The sequence below is a fragment of the Bos mutus genome, chromosome 12, assembly GCF_027580195.1.
Source record: "Bos mutus isolate GX-2022 chromosome 12, NWIPB_WYAK_1.1, whole genome shotgun sequence".
Lineage (NCBI taxonomy): Eukaryota > Metazoa > Chordata > Mammalia > Artiodactyla > Bovidae > Bos > Bos mutus.
Genome location: NC_091628.1, coordinates 31,732,104 through 31,752,465, shown reverse-complemented (window position 1 = coordinate 31,752,465; position 20,362 = coordinate 31,732,104). Strand labels below are relative to the sequence as shown.

Genomic DNA, 20,362 nt, shown 5'->3' with positions numbered 1-20,362 from the left:
AAAGCAGAAGTTACATGCCATACCTTGCAGACATTGGGGACTCTATTATATTTTTCTTATATCTTGATTCCTCTCACGTTTGCCTTACATTTAAGTGTTTTTCTCATCTTTACTGTTATTTAAATAGTGGCACCATATTATTGGGGAGATGTCTTAAGTGCTTATAAAGGAGGAGGTGATTAATTTTGGAATAAAGGCAGTTTTGACCTTTATCCTGGTAGAAGTGGTTTAAAGATATTAAATTTGAAACTTTTTGCTCAGTTTTGAGGTAGTTTTAACTTCCCAGTTCTCTAAAATATAGTATTAGGATGGTTGGATAATGATGTATATTTGACAGTAAAGGCAGATTTTCTTGTTTCAAAGTTAAATTCCCCAAGTGAAATGATTAAAACCTTCAAATTTGATGGAAAATTTTTCTTCCAGAAATTTAATTATCCCACTCCAAAATGTGGAAACTAAAAAGCACTGTAAATCCTTTCAGTAAAATATTTTACTTGGTAAATAGAGTACTGTGGAATAATACCTAGTAAATTCAGTGTCTTTTTTGGGCTTAAAATGTGTTAACTTACTATATTTGATTTTCAAATAGACACCAAATCCTACTGCAAGTGAGTTTATTCCCAAAGGAGGATCAACCTCCAGGCTGAGTAACACGTCCCAGTCACACGCGTCTGCCTTCTCTCAAGTGTTCTCTCACCCGTCCATGGGGACTCCTGCTGCTGCTGGATTAGCACCAGGTAAGTTGAATACCTGTTTCCAGTGAGTCCCAGGTAGCAAATCTCTAAGCACCATTTGCTGTTAGTTTACCAGACCTGAAATTGTATTCTTCAGCGGTTCATATCTGAGCACATTATGAGTTTTATGTTCTAGGTTTTGGTACCATAGACCAAGTGTGTAGTTAAAAATTTTAAAGCAGAATTTAAATTTAATGAATAAAAGTGAAATATAACTTTGTGTTTAAAAGGACAAAATTTAAAGGAGAAAATGGTTATTGAGGAAAAAATATCCAGATCATAATATTTCCTTGTTTTTTATTAGCATGCTAATGCTGTTTCACTCAGAAACTTGAATAAGAGCATCAAAACTTGAATATTGATGTGCTACAAGGTCCTGCTTTTGAAATAAATTTCTAGAAGAATAATTTGTATCATTCTAAATTAAAGTTTAGATGTATTGCCTTTTGGGTGTTTGATTATAAATCTGTAGTAGTAGTAAAGTGTTATAAACAGTGGCAGGAAAGCAGTGTGAAGGGTTAGGGGTCATCTCAACACTTTCTTCCAAGTTTACCCCAAATGGCAGCGGAGGAATTTGAAGAAGTGCACTTGTACATCAGGGGTCCTGAGGCATAGTTCAGAGTAGCCCTATTTTCTTAGAAGGTCCTCTCTTTTATCTAAAAATTCATGCACATTTTGCATTCTGCTTCCTAGCATAAACAGTCCTATAAAAATATGGAAATTTTCTTAGATAATTAGCATTACCCATTCCTATTGCTGTGAACCTTAATTAGAAAAGTAAGGTATGAGAATTATATTGAATTCATAGTAAGTGCTGAGTGGGTTATCTTAAGTCTGTTCAATGGTTGAGCTGCCCACCCAGATGATGTTTCTAGAACCTTTAACGGATAATCATCTGTTGATTCTTGAATGTTAAAAAGCAAAACCAGAAACAAAGTGAAATACTACACGCTAAATGAAGCCAAAAGATCCATCTGGATTAGCTTGGAACTAGTCCTGTCTCCAGGTCTTAATCTAATCAGTAGTGGTGCTAAATGATTGGCTTTGATACTGATACTGAAATCAAGGACCGTTTTTGGAATAAGAATGAAAGAAAATAACGATAACTTTATGGAACAGGTTTAGTGTGTTACACATCAAGTGTATTCAGAGGCTTAGTAACCTTGTGTTGCCAAGGATTTTGTCAATACCTCCTTCCCCTCACCTTCCCCTCTTTCCCTCTGTTTCTCCCTCCCTCCCTTCCCACGCATTTCCTACTCATCTTTTTTTCCCCCCGCAATGAGCATTTGATCATTTTATTAACTAAATGTAAGCTAAGAATTGTATCCCTCTCTGGTGAGACTTTTAAGGTAGTTTTGTGTGCAGGTCTTTGAGATACACCTTGCAACTCCTTCCTCCTTGCTTATGCCTTTTTACCCTTTTCTTCTACTTTGGCTCTTTTCAGATTCAGGTAAAATTGTAAACCTTTTCCCTTTTTCCTTAGAGAGCAGTGTCAGAATTGAATATCCCTGGTAGCCTTAAAGTTTTACTTGTAAGTAATATGCTACTGTGATTTGTCTCCCATTGAGATGTGTTTGCATTGTTTACATGAGCATAGGCTGCATGTCAGCTAAAATTTCTTAGAGATTCTCCAGACATCTGAGCAGTGTTTATAAAACACCCACGGTAATGGAATCCATATGCCACTCAGAAAACTTTGGCTTTCTTAATTAAGTTCCAATTTATTTTGACCTAACAGCACCTCTTCCCTTGTTTAATAAGTAAACATTTTGTTCACATCTTTGATCAGGCTAATTTAAGCTAAAAGTTACGTTTTTAAAATATTGGATGAATGTAAAATGTCAAAGGGAATTTTAGATATTGAAAACATTTAATTACAGTACTGTGATACTTGTTTAAGCTTTCCAGTTGGTATTAATTTGTGTGTAGGTAGGTGTTTCATTGGTCCCAGTTGGGTTTCACAGTTTAGGATGAAATGAATTTAAAACTCTTCTGCATAGCTCTAACATTAAAATAGTCATTCTGCTTCTTTTAAGAAAGGATTGATAATTACTGTCCGAAACCACTGGGAATAGGTCAGTATGTTTTATTAAAGGTATTCCTGAATTCTTTATACTGACTATATAAAAATTGTCCTTTATTCAGATGACATTCAACTAGACTAAAATATTTCCCCGAAATACTGGAGTGATGATGGTTTTACATTTACTATTTCTTCATATTTTCTCTTTTTAGTTAATGGCGTAACACTGTGAAGATGAACAAAGGAAAAAAAATGTGTACTTTCTGCAAAACATTTTATCCCTTCAGTGTTTTCTGTTACTTCTTACTCATAAATACTATTTTTTTTCAAGGTCTAAGAAAGGTTCTTGGAATTTTCACTTTTAGGTTGTACAGTAAGAAAGGTCGTAGGAATTCATTTACCTGTGTTAGTGGTGATTTAATTGATCTTTAATCCTCCTCGTCTTAGTGATAATTTTCAGTTATAAAGTTTCATTTTCTCTTTTCTTCAATTTCTATTCCAGAAATTATCCTTGAAAATATGTCAAATTACTGTTTTACTAAAAAATATGAAACCTTAAATATTTTGGCACTCAGACATAAGCTAGAGCAATATCATTTTTATTGTATGAAAAAATACATATTTAAATACTTTTTTTGACCAAAAAATGTAAAAATATTTGAGCAAAGTTGAGTAGATGTTAAGATTTTGTATTTCCGCATATTGTAAGGAACAAAAAACATAATGCCTGGAACAAAGTAAAAGATCCTGAGTGAATTGAGTTCTTTTAAAGCTTGTTTTGATCACTTTAAAAACATAATTTGTATTTTTAAAAAGTTTTAATGCAAGAAGTAAAACTTTATACAAAAGTTATTTGAATTAAAATAGATTTGTTATTTACAATAAATTAATTTTAATTTAAAATTTAAAATAGGTTTAAATTAAAATTGAATTAAATTTAAATGTATTTAAAAGTGTTCAAAATATGCAGCACATGTTAAGTTTCCATTGACTTGTATATACATTTTATTTTAAGAAATGAAGGAGCTATAGGTTTAGTTGTTTTCTGCACATATAACCTGAGAACATTCGCTACATTTCTAAGTATCTTCTACAAAGGTAATCATAAGAATATTTGGGATATGGCACTTGACTTATTGTCTTCGAGAACTTCTTCAAGTTATATTGGCACTGAAGCTCCAATACTTTGGCCACCTGATGGGAAAAGCCAACTCATTGGAAAAGCCTGATGCTGGGAAAGATTGAGGGCAAGAGGAGAAGGGGTTGACAGGGGATGAGATAGTTGGATGGCATCAGTGACACAATGGACATGAGTTTGAGCAAACTCCAGGAGATAGTGAAGGACAAGAAAGCTTGGTATGCTGCAAAGAGTTGGACACAACTTAGTGACTGAACAACAATTAAATACATATTTTTTATTTGTAAATATGTGATTTTCTCTGTTCACAGCTTTTATTGTCCTCCTGGAGGTTCACAGCCTTCTAAAGTTAAGAATCACTGGTTTAACACATCCTTGGCAAAATTTTATTTCTCAAGTACAATACAGTAAGAATACTTCTAAAGTAATGTTTAAAGATAAATTTTTCTAATAGGTTTAGCTTGAGGCTTCCCCAATGGCTCAGTGGTAAAGAATCTGCCTGCAGTGCAGGAGATGCAGGAGACACCGGTTCCATCCCTGGGTCGGGAAGATCCCCTGGAGGAGGAAATGGCAACCCACTCCAGTATTCTTGCCTGGAAAATCCCATAGACGGAAGAACCTGACAGGCTGTGGTCCATAGGGTCACAAAGAGTCGGACAGGTCTGAGCCACTGAGCACTAGCTTTAGGCAATCCATTTTTAGAATAGCTTTTAGAAATGAAAATATGACTATATTGAAGACAGTTTATACTTTAATTTTTTGTGCCATGAAAAAGAATTTTTATTATGTGAACTAATTGCTGAATGATTTCTGTCAGATTTTTCCCTTTGAGTATTTCAAGTTGATAGTAGACTTTAAACTTAGTTACCTCAGTCTTGGTCACAGTTTGTTTGAAGGTGATTTTAATAGAGGTATTGACAGGAATGTATATATATTTCTGGGTAGTGTTCTGTAATATATCATGGGGTGGTTTAATGCACAGTTGAGCATCTCTTGTTCTGCTTAATTGTGTGTGGACACTTGGGAGAGGTAGAGGAAATTCTTGAATTTGAAAATGCCATTATTGATTTAGAAATGAGAAAGAGAGATATAAGTGACTTTGTAGCGTTTTAAAATATTCATCCCTTCAAGATGAGAATGGTACAGGTTTTTGGACTGTGAATGTATTTTATTGTAAATTATGATGAATCGTGGGTGATTGACTTTAGGAGAAGCATTTAATTATACTAGAGCTATCATTATTAAATAATTGTATTCCTTTATTAAAATTCAGTTGTATTATTTTAGAAAAATTTTAAAGTATATTTTTAGATCCAGTGTTTTGAAATACTTAATTGTGTCTTATATATTCCTAAGAGCGCCAAATTGATAGATAAAATTGGCTAATATTCCTTATTACTTGGTTTGGGCAAGGTATCGGGAAAGAGGAATGGAAAAGACAAGGGAAATAAATATCCATCATTCTTGTTCAAAAATATTAAATTTTTAATATATATAATGTATAATTATAATGTCAAAAGGGAATCTTTTTTTCCGTTTTTTAGTTTTAAAGTTCTATGCTACAATAAAGTTCTGTGATTCATTAACTTTATAATGTTTTATATCATAATAGATGGAGTCTTAATTCATTTCAGTTACATAGTATTAATAGTTGACTTATGCCATAATATGACTTTGATCATTGGTTTAGGTGGAACTTCTGAGGTTTACATGTTTCAGCCTTGTGCCAGTTTAGAGGTGGCATTCATGAGAGATTATCATCTAGCTTCTGCTTTTTCGCTTAGAATAATAAGGAATTAATTAGCTAACCAAGGCAGCCCAGTATATATTTTAATAGTTTGATTAACAAAGACAATTAGATCTTTTGCTGAGCTAAACTCTGTCTTATTTTATCCGCTAGTCCTAGGTCTTTCACTTTTGTTGAATGGAATAACTTAAAATCTTTCCTCCATTATAGCCCTTTCTGTTATTTTTTTAGACTAGTTGTATGTGTGTATCCATACACTGATCTGTTCATGTGACTCAACAAGAGAGAAACTGGGGAAACCCTGTTAAAATTAATAAATTGTCTAGGTCAAAAGTCATGAACTTCTTATAAGTCATAATGCTGTAACGTAGTGTGAGTAAATTAAATCTGTAGATCTGTCTACCTACCTGTTGTACTGTCTGATATTCACCTAGGGGGAGGATATGTACCATTGGGAAAATAGGTTGTTAATAGATTGAAGCTATGGTTTTGCAGATGGTAAATATCTTAAGTTCATTATTTCAAATTTCACTGTGGATTTTAAGCTCTACATTAAAATCACATAATGCATAAAATCTATTATTGTGTTAGACTATGTTTTACTAAGTAGTATAACTTGACAATACAAATTGTACAAAATACTTAAGTAATTCTAAAACATTGCCATATTTTGTATGATGTAACTAAACAGATTTTCCTTGTAATTATTTTTCATTAATGAATTTTTGTGGGACAGTCAAATAATCCTACCATGAGTTTGTTTTGATATATCCATCTGAATTGATTTTTTTTAAATTATTTTTATACTTAATAGCATTAGAGGTAGTTTACCATTAAAATATTCTTCTAACCAGTTTTAAATATCAATCTTGATTTTCTAAGCATATTACAATATTCCTTAAGAAGACTCTGCCATTTCTTATCTGGCACAAATTTCAGCCTAAAGATGGTGCCTAATAAATGCTTATTTAACTAAGCTTCATTTTTATCTCAGAAAAAAATTTTTTAATCAGTGGGTATCTCTTAATGACAGTGAATTTTAATGATTCCGTAAATGTCTTTGAAGAACTCCTAAATCCTGCATATGTTCATGATAGTGTAGGTGAACAGTCTCATGAACAACAGAGTATGTTTGTTGAACGTTTAACTTGATTAGAGCTAGAGTCTCCGTGTGTTTTGAGGTGCTAAAACATTTTAAAAACCAGTTAAAATATTTGTATTATTTTTAAATTGCATGTTTCCATTTTTTTGTAACTACTTTGTTTTTCAGGTCTATTCAGCAGAATCACTCAAACCTGTCCATGTTTTCTAATGGGGATTGTGTTCTACATTAAAAAAATAAAAGTTTACCATTAAAAGTCGGGGGTCCCTAAGGTTTTTTTGGGAAAGGCCTGTCCATTGCCCTGTACTGTTGAGCCCGTCCTGAGTGGGGGCTGCCCTGCGTGTGCATGTGTGTGGGTACAGATGGTGATGTCCCAGGGACGATGACTAACAGTAGAACTGTAGAACCGTGACTGGGTGGGGAGTGCCTGCTGGCTCTATTTCCTTCCCAGTTGGGAATTTCAGGAAACTGAGGCAAGACGTTAATGGCGCAGAGGGGGATGTGGCTGCTGCAGCTGGCTTGGAGACCTGTCAGGTAAGGCTGAAAATAGCTGCCAGTAGATACTGCTCTACTGCTTGGAGAATCCCTGGTTCATGTGCCCCGTTAGCTTTGAGAGTTTCTTATTGTGGACCTCCTATTTTCATCTTATGTATTGACTAATGTGTTCCTTAACTCTGAGAGGTAAGGCTGGAATGGGAGTGGGTAGGGCTTCCCGTCAGCTGTAGGCTCAGTGATCTGCAACTGCAGCAGCGTCTCCTGCTGTTTTTTTATTTTGGGGGGAGTGGTGGGGAGGGTGTTTTCGTTGGACTGGGACTCGATTGTCTTTGGAACATGGTACCAAATCTTCTACCAAAGTAGCTGTGTAGCTTTCAGCATATTGTTTGACCCTTAGCATCTTCCTTTCTATAAGAAGATAATATTATATAATTTAAAAAGTCTTTCTAATCTAAAATTCTGTTATTGTTTTGTGACATGTTGATCACTGGGAGATAGACAGGTACACTAAAAGAGAGACAGAAATGAAGACAGTGATGAGAGGTAGCAAAAGGGAGAGAAGCGTTTGATTTTTGTGCTAGACTTCAAAGGACTCTTAGAGGCATGTGGATTTCCTTGATGTAGTAGGTGTAAATAGAAAATCCTGTGTCTCACAAATGGAGCAAGGTGGAGGGAAGGGTTTGTTTCAGCAGTGAAAGGTTAGGGTCTGGGGTGAATCAAGTGTTGTAGAGGTTTGAAATGAACTGAGAGGTGGGAAGAGAGGGTGTGTCACTAGCTGCCCAGAAACATTGCTGGTTCTCAGCTGGAGGTGGGGAGTTGGAAGCCAGTCTTTTGATTTCCTTTGAGTCAAATAGGTTGGGAGCTTCAGGGATCATTTTTTCTATTTCCCCGGTCTTGTGGAAGTCTAACCGTTTGGCTTAATGGTGCACTATAGACACTCAGTGAAGAGAGAGTGGGAGTGTGGACAGAAGTACTGTGCTGTGTGTAACGTGTACAGATAAGAGCAGTCCTCCGTTCTTTAGGAAGGAGTGGAATGGTGGCAGCCACTTTGATTGAATTTTCCCCGATTCTTCTCAGCCTGACTGATCATATTCACGAGTAAAGTCATCTTTTTTCTGAACTCTTTTTGCCTTTTGGATGTGCAGTTACCCTAGAGTAGGGCACGTGGGCAAGGTCTAAGTAAAAGGAGAGGAATCAGTGGTGTATCCCTTTAAACCCCCGTGCACACAGGCGTGTAAAATCTAGCTGTGAGTACTAGCAGAAACTCAAGTATGGAGTATGTGTTGATGGTGGTCATGTTTACTCCTGGATTTTTCAGCCATGAATCTTGTACACTTGGATATGTCTAAAATGAGGTGTTTTCTTATGATTTCATAAACATCTTCCCATATTTGAGATGTAATTGTCCAGATTTTAGACTGATAATTCTATAAATGATAACTAGTAACTAACAGTCCCTTGGCAGGGTGTACCTTTTAGAAAACAGTTCCCGATGGCTCAGTGGGTAAAGAATCTGCCTGCAATACAGAAGACACAGGAAACGGGTTCAATCCGTGGATCAGGAAGATCCCCTAGAGAAGGAAATAGCAACCCACTCCAAGTATTCTTGCCTGAAAAATCCCATGGACAGAGGAATTTGGCGGGCTGTAGTCCAAAGGGTTGGACACAATTCAATGACTAAGCACAGCACAGATGAGTAGGATATTAATAAAAATGTCACCAGAATGCTCCCTCAGCCATAGTTACTCTGGGCCATAATCTTATTGCCTACTGTTGTGATGTGGTAGGTAAACTGCTGAAACATGGTGATCCAAAATGTAATGACTTCACATGACAAAAATTATTTCTTGATTTTATAACAGTCTGGGACAGATGGTTCAGGTTTTGTGGGGTGCCCTCCTCCATGTAGATAAGGACCCAGGTCAAGTGGCTTTTAGGCATCTGGTCTTCAGTCAGCTGAAAGTGGGAAAGTATGGAGAAGCCTGAGTGGGAAGTTGTTACAGACAAACCTGGAAATTATCCAAAAACTATCTCCATTGTGACTGTCCACCAAAATCCAGACTTTTCTTTTTTTTTTTTTTTTTAAAGTAGCTGGCCTTCCTTCTTCTCTGGAGAAGACTCATTCACCAGTCTAATTTGGATGCAGAATTTTAAGTTGATTCTGGTTATCTCATATAAACACATTTTGGGGGATTATCTTATTTGCATCATTTGTATCTACTTTAGAGAAATCACCAAAACAGCTGCAGTAACTGGCTTATCTTGCATCATGGGAAATAAAGCTTTCCATCATACTTGGATTTTTGAATATAAGAAGCTTTATGGCTCTTGCTGTCAAAACACTATATTCTCAGGAATTTTTCAAAGAAAGATTTCCAAAACTTGTAGTTTCTGTTTCTTCAAACACAGCTACCTTTTCTGTTGTGACTGATACTCAACTTGATGGGCCTCAACTGGTTGTACTGAACCTGAATACATTTGCTACCCTTTAGGTGTATTAGAGTGTGAAGAGCAGTTTGTTGCAGTGGTACATAGTACTTGGGTTTTTCACCCATTCCATTGTCCTCCTGCCTAGTTAGCCTCTGACTCCTTGGAGGTAATTTCTCCTGCTCTCCAAATCTTTTAGAGTGCCTGGACAGACTCAGACACAAGTTTATTTGAGCCATTTTAGTACGGTCTTACTGGCTTTTTACTGAAGCCTCTGCTGTGCTGTTAGTATTCTTCTCTCTAGGACAGTGGTCCTTGAGTCACACCAGAATCATCTAGGAAAGAAAAGAAAGTGAAAGTGAAGCCACTCAGTCGTGTCTGACTCTTTGCGACCCCATGGACACAAGGCTCCTCTGTCCATGGGATTTTCCAGGCAAGAGTACTGGAGTGGGTTGCCATTTCCTTCTCCAGGGAACTTCCTGACCCAGGGATCGAACCCAGGTCTCCCACATTGTAGACAGACGCTTTACTGTCTGAGCCACCAGGAAGTCACATCAGAATCACCTGGAGTACCCGTTAAAACCCAGTGCTCCCTGGGTCCGGCCCCCAGAGCTGCTGAGTCCATCGGTTGGTCTCAGTGAGCCAGGGAGTTGTTTGCAGGTGATGCTGATTACTTTTCCGGGAACACCACTTGGAGAACCACTGCTCCACTTTACGGAGAGGGCAATGGCAACCCACTCCAGTACTCTTGCCTGGAAAATCCCATGGACAGAGGAGCCTGGTAGGCTGCAGTCCATGGGGTCTCTAGGAGTCGGACACAACTGAGCAACTTCACTTTCACATTTCACTTTCATGCATTGGAGAAGGAAATGGCAACCCACTCCAGTATTCTTGCCTGGAGAATCCCAGGGATGGGGGAGCCTGGTGGGCTGCCATCTATGGGGTCGCACAGAGTTGGACACGACTGAAGCAAGTTAGCAGCTCTACTTTACGCTCTGAGCTACTTTCCATCCGCTTTCTTCTTACAACCCTTTTCTTCTCCTGACCTTCTGCTTTCTTTAAATAAGAAAAAGACTTTGAGTCCAGGACTTGAATTGTTGCCTGTGAATAAGGTACATGGGGCTCTAAGTTATTCTTTAGCTGAGGTTAACTTTACTTTTCTGGATCAAGTCTTGTGTTGTGAGTAACTGAAGTTATCAGATAAGTAACTGCTGAATTAATTGTTACAGGGGTTCCTGAAGCTCAGCCAAGATCACAAATACCATCTAAGTAAAAGCAGGCAACAGGGAGTTCTTCTACCTTAGTAATGCTAATGGGCACAACTAATGCAAATTAATTATTCAGAATACCTGAAAAATGAATAGCACAAGTACTGTGGCTGTTTAAAATTTTAAACCCTTTGGATCTAGAACTAGTAGTCAAATATCTTCTATTTGCATGTTATATTTTAATATGTAAAGATCAACTAAATTATTAATGTTAAAGAAATAAGTGTTTATTGATTCAATAGCAGCAGTCTTGAAGTCAGACTTTAATTTTTCTTTTTAATCTGGTACTGGTTTTTATTCATTGGAAAGAAATTTAAAGTTAAAATTACATTGTTAACTAATATTAATCTTATTTTTTGTGAACATAATTTTTTATAATCAGACACGGTCATCTTGGAGTAAGTTTATTGTTCATAAACAGTACAAGATAATTTATCATTATGAATGAAGCATGCCATTTAGTCATAAACAGTCACGGTCACTTGAAAAGGAAAAACGGTTCTCTTGATCCAGATGAGTTATGTTTAGTTGCTAACTTCGTCACTAACCTCCCATTTTCTTCTGCTCTGTTTAAATAATATAAGTATTTGGATTTAAAAGCTCGCCGCCATTGCAGAGGCTAATTTATCTGAATTAAATTATCTGTTAATTTTATCAGGTAATTTTATCAAGTTTGGGAGCAAGCAAGCCACTTTTCTGTGTTTTCAAATATTTCAGTGATCCAGGTAAATTACCCAGTGTGCAGGCCAGAGGGTATAATTCTGAAAATTGTAATTCAGTTGTTTTCAAGGCAGAAATCTGGAGAAGTTATTCACATTTTTAGAATTTAGGCACTGTAGTTTACACATCTAATATTTATTGAATTACTTGTTGAAAACTCATATGCAAATGAGGCTCTTGAAGGTAAGGTTGAAGTTGGCCAAATGAAAGATGACTGTGTGTAGACCTGGAAAGCCAAATAGTTGTGCAGGCTGTAGTCTCTATCAGATATTATGTAAGAGTATGTGATTGATCGGACAAGGCAATGGCAACCCACTCCAGTACTCTTGCCTGGAAAATCCCATGGACAGAGGAGCCTGGTAGGCTGCAGTCCATGGGGTCTCTAGGAGTCGGACACAACTGAGCAACTTCACTTTCACATTTCACTTTCATGCATTGGAGAAGGAAATGGCAACCCACTCCAGTATTCTTGCCTGGAGAATCCCAGGGATGGGGGAGCCTGGTGGGCTGCCATCTATGGGGTCGCACAGAGTTGGACACGACTGAAGCAAGTTAGCAGCTCTACTTTACGCTCTGAGCTACTTTCCATCCGCTTTCTTCTTACAACCCTTTTCTTCTCCTGACCTTCTGCTTTCTTTAAATAAGAAAAAGACTTTGAGTCCAGGACTTGAATTGTTGCCTGTGAATAAGGTACATGGGGCTCTAAGTTATTCTTTAGCTGAGGTTAACTTTACTTTTCTGGATCAAGTCTTGTGTTGTGAGTAACTGAAGTTATCAGATAAGTAACTGCTGAATTAATTGTTACAGGGGTTCCTGAAGCTCAGCCAAGATCACAAATACCATCTAAGTAAAAGCAGGCAACAGGGAGTTCTTCTACCTTAGTAATGCTAATGGGCACAACTAATGCAAATTAATTATTCAGAATACCTGAAAAATGAATAGCACAAGTACTGTGGCTGTTTAAAATTTTAAACCCTTTGGATCTAGAACTAGTAGTCAAATATCTTCTATTTGCATGTTATATTTTAATATGTAAAGATCAACTAAATTATTAATGTTAAAGAAATAAGTGTTTATTGATTCAATAGCAGCAGTCTTGAAGTCAGACTTTAATTTTTCTTTTTAATCTGGTACTGGTTTTTATTCATTGGAAAGAAATTTAAAGTTAAAATTACATTGTTAACTAATATTAATCTTATTTTTTGTGAACATAATTTTTTATAATCAGACACGGTCATCTTGGAGTAAGTTTATTGTTCATAAACAGTACAAGATAATTTATCATTATGAATGAAGCATGCCATTTAGTCATAAACAGTCACGGTCACTTGAAAAGGAAAAACGGTTCTCTTGATCCAGATGAGTTATGTTTAGTTGCTAACTTCGTCACTAACCTCCCATTTTCTTCTGCTCTGTTTAAATAATATAAGTATTTGGATTTAAAAGCTCGCACCATTGCAGAGGCTAATTTATCTGAATTAAATTATCTGTTAATTTTATCAGGTAATTTTATCAAGTTTGGGAGCAAGCAAGCCACTTTTCTGTGTTTTCAAATATTTTAGTGATCCAGGTAAATTACCCAGTGTGCAGGCCAGAGGGTATAATTCTGAAAATTGTAATTCAGTTGTTTTCAAGGCAGAAATCTGGAGAAGTTATTCACATTTTTAGAATTTAGGCACTGTAGTTTACACATCTAATATTTATTGAATTACTTGTTGAAAACTCATATGCAAATGAGGCTCTTGAAGGTAAGGTTGAAGTTGGCCAAATGAAAGATGACTGTGTGTAGACCTGGAAAGCCAAATAGTTGTGCAGGCTGTAGTCTCTATCAGATATTATGTAAGAGTATGTGATTGATCGGACAAGGCAATGGCAACCCACTCCAGTACTCTTGCCTGGAAAATCCCATGGACAGAGGAGCCTGGTAGGCTGCAGTCCATGGGGTCTCTAGGAGTCGGACACAACTGAGCAACTTCACTTTCACATTTCACTTTCATGCATTGGAGAAGGAAATGGCAACCCACTCCAGTATTCTTGCCTGGAGAATCCCAGGGATGGGGGAGCCTGGTGGGCTGCCATCTATGGGGTCGCACAGAGTTGGACACGACTGAAGCAAGTTAGCAGCTCTACTTTACGCTCTGAGCTACTTTCCATCCGCTTTCTTCTTACAACCCTTTTCTTCTCCTGACCTTCTGCTTTCTTTAAATAAGAAAAAGACTTTGAGTCCAGGACTTGAATTGTTGCCTGTGAATAAGGTACATGGGGCTCTAAGTTATTCTTTAGCTGAGGTTAACTTTACTTTTCTGGATCAAGTCTTGTGTTGTGAGTAACTGAAGTTATCAGATAAGTAACTGCTGAATTAATTGTTACAGGGGTTCCTGAAGCTCAGCCAAGATCACAAATACCATCTAAGTAAAAGCAGGAAACAGGGAGTTCTTCTACCTTAGTAATGCTAATGGGCACAACTAATGCAAATTAATTATTCAGAATACCTGAAAAATGAATAGCACAAGTACTGTGGCTGTTTAAAATTTTAAACCCTTTGGATCTAGAACTAGTAGTCAAATATCTTCTATTTGCATGTTATATTTTAATATGTAAAGATCAACTAAATTATTAATGTTAAAGAAATAAGTGTTTATTGATTCAATAGCAGCAGTCTTGAAGTCAGACTTTAATTTTTCTTTTTAATCTGGTACTGGTTTTTATTCATTGGAAAGAAATTTAAAGTTAAAATTACATTGTTAACTAATATTAATCTTATTTTTTGTGAACATAATTTTTTATAATCAGACACGGTCATCTTGGAGTAAGTTTATTGTTCATAAACAGTACAAGATAATTTATCATTATGAATGAAGCATGCCATTTAGTCATAAACAGTCACGGTCACTTGAAAAGGAAAAACGGTTCTCTTGATCCAGATGAGTTATGTTTAGTTGCTAACTTCGTCACTAACCTCCCATTTTCTTCTGCTCTGTTTAAATAATATAAGTATTTGGATTTAAAAGCTCGCCACCATTGCAGAGGCTAATTTATCTGAATTAAATTATCTGTTAATTTTATCAGGTAATTTTATCAAGTTTGGGAGCAAGCAAGCCACTTTTCTGTGTTTTCAAATATTTTAGTGATCCAGGTAAATTACCCAGTGTGCAGGCCAGAGGGTATAATTCTGAAAATTGTAATTCAGTTGTTTTCAAGGCAGAAATCTGGAGAAGTTATTCACATTTTTAGAATTTAGGCACTGTAGTTTACACATCTAATATTTATTGAATTACTTGTTGAAAACTCATATGCAAATGAGGCTCTTGAAGGTAAGGTTGAAGTTGGCCAAATGAAAGATGACTGTGTGTAGACCTGGAAAGCCAAATAGTTGTGCAGGCTGTAGTCTCTATCAGATATTATGTAAGAGTATGTGATTGATCGGACAAGGCAATGGCAACCCACTCCAGTACTCTTGCCTGGAAAATCCCATGGATGGAGGAGCCTGGTAGGCTGCAGTCCGTGGGATCACGAAGAGTCAGACATGACTGAGCGACTGCACTTTCACTTTTCACTTTCATGCATTGGAGAAGGCAATGGCAACCCGCTCCAGTGTTCTTGCCTGGAGAATCCCAGGGACGGGGGAGCCTGGTGGGCTGCCGTCTATGGGTTCTATGGGGTCGCACAGAGTGGGACATGACTGAAGCGACTTAGCAGCAGCAGCAGCAGCAGCAGCAGCAGCAGCATGTGATTGATAAAACTCAGGTTAAATTCATGAACTCAGAATATTTGCTTAAATTTGGTCAACGAGATTAAATAAACTTTGTGAGGAAGCTTTAGGGCACTTGATAGTTTTATTAATGCCTACAGTGTTTCTAATATCCAGGTAGTCTAAATACCTTTTTATCACAGATAGGTATTCAACTAAAATGAAGTATGATTACATTGTCAGTTGCTGAAATTCTTTAGATATTGATGGGAAATCAGAGATGGAAACTGAGTTGCATTTATATAGGTTAGGTCCACATAGCTTTTTTTTAAAAAGAGTATGTTTTTAAAAAAATATTTTGGAGTATATTGAAACTTGCCGTTTTTGTTATGTAATAGAGAATATTTGTACTCTAATCAAATACAGTTTTTAATAATTGAAATGTTACTGTAAATCAGTGAACATTTTTTACTTTATATTTTCCTAAAATTAAAAATATGCTGATTCTTTATGCTTCTTAGAAGAATGAGAAAGAATATTTGTGATATCTTCATGGTCCTATTCAAGTAATTTTTAGTTCAATTTTTTCTTTTGATAGGGGCTTTAAAAACAAGAATCAAGTTTCTTCTACTCGCTAATATACTAACAGGGTTTAAGGTACACATTGAAGGATGGCAAAGGGTCTGTACCAACATTTCCCTGAATACTTTTAAAATATATGTGTTTCTGACCAGGACCTATCCTAAACCTGCCATTCCAATTTCTCACTCAGATCCTTCCTTTTCCCTCCAGTTCTGCACATATCTGTTTTATTGAGGGGTTTTGTTTCTGGTACTTAACTCCTGGAAATAATTTTGTGTACACTTAATATTTGCGGGCAATAACATTAGTGCCTCATGTGGGAAATGTTCAGAGAAGCTTTTAAACAGATACTTAGACTTAGTTTTATCATTTAAGTAATACTGTATTTAAATGAAAATCAGTGGAGAATATGACCCACCCCCTAAAAAAAGAAATGTTGTAAGAAACATAATTGTGTAATCTTTTTTTTTTTGCTTTCATAATTTTGACTTTAAGCACTAATGTATAATAAGATAATGTACTATTGCTTACATTCATGAAATGTTTCTAACCATAACAGATTTATCTCATGGCTTGAAATATTAGTGCTTAAAAAAAACTACTAATTAAAATTTGCAAATTATCTTGGTTCGGTGTTAACCTTTTAAAGATGAACGAAAGATATGTACCAGCATTTCTCAGGGTGCTCTTAAAATGTATGTCTTTCTCACCAGGGCCCATCCTAAACCTGCCATTCCAATTTCTCACTCAGATCCTTCTTTCCTTTTCCCTCAAAAGGGAAGAGTTCTGCAGAGAGCTGTTTGAGAAAGCCTTTCTGGTAATTCTGATGTCCATTTCTGGTTAAGAACCAGTGTTTTAGAATGTTTGGGGCAGTGGAGAAGCACTGGTCTTGTTACAGTGAAGTGAAAGAGGAGTCCCCTCCCCTCCTCCAGTAACTTTCCATTCCAAATGTTTATAATTAAAAGAAAATGTTCATATGTTGTCTTAAAAGGTTTCATTTTTTTTGAGTTTTGGTATGATTATTACGGAGCTATTGTCTGTGTGCACAAGAATGTATAGTTTCTACATTAGTAAAAAAAATTATAGATATCAAGGATCCTAAACTGCTGCTGCTGCTGCTAAGTTGCTTCAGTCGTGTCCGACTCTGTGCGACCCCATAGACGGCAGCCCACCAGGCTCCCCCGTCCCCGGGATTCTCCAGGCAAGAACACTGGAGCGGGTTGCCATTGCCTTCTCCAATGCATGAAAGTGAAAAGTGAGAGTCAAGTTGCTCAGTTGTGTTCGACTCTTCGCGACCCCATGGACTGCAGCCTACCAGGCTCCTCCATCCATGGGATTTTCCAGGCAAGAGTACTGGAGTGGGGTGCCATTGCCTTCTCCAGGATCCTAAACTATGTAATTCATTTTCCCAGCTTCAGTTCCCTCTAAGCTGGCTAAGCCATATGAAAATTTCCTAATTACTTTAGAAGAATATGTCCTAACTTCAGTTGGTATGTCAGTTCATTTCAGAATTTGTTAATTATTCTTCTGCATTTCACATGCTGGGTTAAGGTTTTTTCCTTGTCTGAGCTTTTACGAAGTTGAGTAAACCTCCTGTAATGCTTAGAAAGATGCTTGAGCAAGAAATTTAAGACTCATCTTTGCTCATTTTCCTTCATCTTTACAGCTAGTCTGTTAGTAATCCTGTCAATTCAACTTTCATATTATTTATATATCTCAAATATATATTGCCTCCATCTTAGACCAACCCATCATTGCTTCTTTTATATACTTGTTTTGTCTGATTGATCCTACCCTGCGTTTCTTTTTCCATGTTAAAAGCAGAAGTCATCGGTTTATGGCTTACTAATTGTCATTGGAATAAAATCCAAGCGCCTTCCTGTGGTGTATAATTTGTGTCTTATATCTCATCTTTTCTCTCTTTCCATTGTGTGCTCAGGTCCAGCCATACTGGTCTTCCTCACATATGTCCAGCTTCTTTTTGGCTCATGTTCTTTGTGTACATTGTTTCACTTTGTTCTTTCCATGGATGGTTCCTTGCCTTCTCTTAGGCATCACTTACAGAATGACTTAAAGTGTCACAGAGAAAAAGACCTTTGACTAATGAGAAGGAAAATTTCCCATCGTTATCTTTCATTGTGTTCTCCTTGTTTCCTTTTTAGAATTTAGCACAGTTTGAACTTGTGTTCTTCTTTATATTAGAATGAACGATCTTCTTCATGCCCACTGGGATATAAGCTGCCTTGTGGAAGGAACTGTGTCTAGAAGCTTATTAAATATTTTTAGAATGGAAATAATTGAAAATGACTATTAAATGGCCACCAGCTTTCTTTTCTAAGTGGAGGACCTCCTCTGATATAAAATATGTATCCTGTTGAGATTATGTATTTGAAAATGGCCAGCTTTCCCCCCATCTCTAAGCTTTCTTCTACTTAGATGGCCCTTCCATTTATTGAGATTTTTCCTAGTTTTCATTGATTAGATCAAATGCCTCTTTTTTTTTTTTTTTTTTTTTCCCCTGCCCCCATCAAAGCCATTTCTGTTTTGCTAGTCGTCATTACTGTCTTCTATCTCTGTGCTTCTATGTTTTCAATATCTCTTAATGTTTTTAAATTTCTGTCTGTATGTTTTATACGTATTTATTTCCTTCACCAAAGTTAAATGCTTCTGGAGGCATTTCTGTCACTTTATTCACTATTGTGATCGCACATGGAGAGCTAGAGTAAACACTGAAACTGAAGAGTTTTCGGCACTGTAGTGGCTTTACGTGTATAGTACGAACTTCACTCGATCAGAACTGAATCTTATTTCCTGAATTCCTGGAACCTTGCTCAGTGCCTGACCTCATGCAGTGGTTCCAGTAAGCTTTCGTATGTATCAGTAGTCACAGATTAGCCTGTGGAGCTTTAAATGTATAGCTTCCTGTTTCCCCACTGAAGACCTGCAGGGTCAGAAACTCCATTTTTGGAGCACTGCCATTGCCTGCATGTTTACAAATTTCACAGGAGATTCTGACATCTACCCTTTACTTTGAGAGGAAAATAAAAGTTCAAAATTCCAGAAAATTTGAAGGAAGGTGAGATTTTATCTGATTTGAATGAGGGTATCCAGAATGAAGGTTCATGAAACACCCAAAAGGTGGGTTTTAAAGGATAGATAGGATTTCTTTAAACATTTGTAACACAGGCAGTTGAGAACCTGTGAAGTTTGTTTTTTGTTTCCTATTTGTTTTAACCAGTTTATTACCATAATAGAGAATTTTTTCACTCAATGAACTTTCAAAAAGTAATTCCACCTGAGTTAGGTAAAAACTGAACAAATGTAAAAAAGTGTAAAATGTAAAAAAAAATGTAAAAAAACCTCAGGTGTGGTGCTGAGCTGTAGGCTTGGAGCAGGCTCCTGCTGGAAGAGGTGTCACCCTCCAGTGCTGACTGTGGGGGAGCACTCCAAGACCTCTTGGAGGGACTAGGATGGGGTAGATCTTTTGCAGCCTGGCACTTTTTTTTTTTTTTTTTTTTTAAACAAACTCTTGGTGTTCATGTGCAGTGATTCCTCGTGAGAGTTGAAACTACTGTCATTAATTAGCTCACATGGGTAGTTCCATTTCTGTACCTTTGGCTCTCAGTCACTGCTTTTGTTATGGGGAGTTTCTTTTTCATTTATCTTTTTCAAGTATTTTTGAAGTTTGCCATTTGTGTGATGTGGAGAGCCAGCTATCTCTAAAATATCAGAGGAATGGAATTTTGTTTTAAAGTTAAAATTACTGGGCAAGGTTCGAAAAAGGTTAGATTGGGCAGGAACTTGGGAAAATGAATGAAAAATGGCACTGAGATAACACGTCATGTCTTTGAGGTACCTGGTACTTCTCTCTTAAAATCGTTACCAATTTTATTTTCCATTAACATCCCCAAGGTTGGCACATTGTTTCTTGAGGGCTGTCAGGATGTGGGGAGAGGAGACAGGACTGGACAGGTGGTTCGGAGCACGTCCGATAGCAGGCACCTGGAGCTTAGCAGGCGTCAGAAACCTAAGACTTAATTACCATTTCTGCCCCTAGAGGACCCATGAGCCAAGAATACCAGAACTTAATTAGAGCTTAGAACAGTGGCTTTCAAACTTTTTTTGTTTTAAAGCAGCAGAACTCGTGAAGTCTGTATATAGTCCCCAAACCTAAAATTATGTAAAGCAGATAAAACTGGCATTTACAAGATCAGACTTCTCTGGTGGTTCAGTGGTTGGGACTGCACTTTCAGTGCAGGGGACACAGGTTTGATCCCTGGTCAAGGAACTAAGATCCCTCTTGCCATGTGGTCCCCCCAAAAAAAAGTTAAATTAAAAAAAAAAAGAGATCAGGTTTATTAAACTTACTCGTGAACTTACTCAGTGAGAAGAGAAAGTCTGGTATTTTGGTGAACATAGTAAGTTGAAACTGGTG

At 36.8% G+C, this 20,362-nt stretch overlaps 1 protein-coding gene across 9 annotated transcripts in view; it reads left to right on the top strand.

Moving 5' to 3' along the window:
* The window catches only part of PAN3 (poly(A) specific ribonuclease subunit PAN3), a 126,656-nt gene that overhangs the window by 62,149 nt on the left and 44,145 nt on the right, over positions 1 to 20,362 (top strand). For 8 of the 9 annotated variants that reach the window (XR_011466320.1, XR_011466319.1, XM_070380481.1 and 5 more), the window contains one exon: positions 590 to 737. The exons of the other annotated variant lie outside the window; for it this stretch is intronic. Coding sequence is in view for 6 of the 8 variants with exons in the window: in XM_070380481.1 (XP_070236582.1) it covers positions 590 to 737 (148 nt within the window). In the remaining 2 variants the exon portion in view is untranslated. The remainder of the gene's footprint in view (positions 1 to 589; positions 738 to 20,362) is intronic. 9 annotated transcript variants of the gene reach the window in all.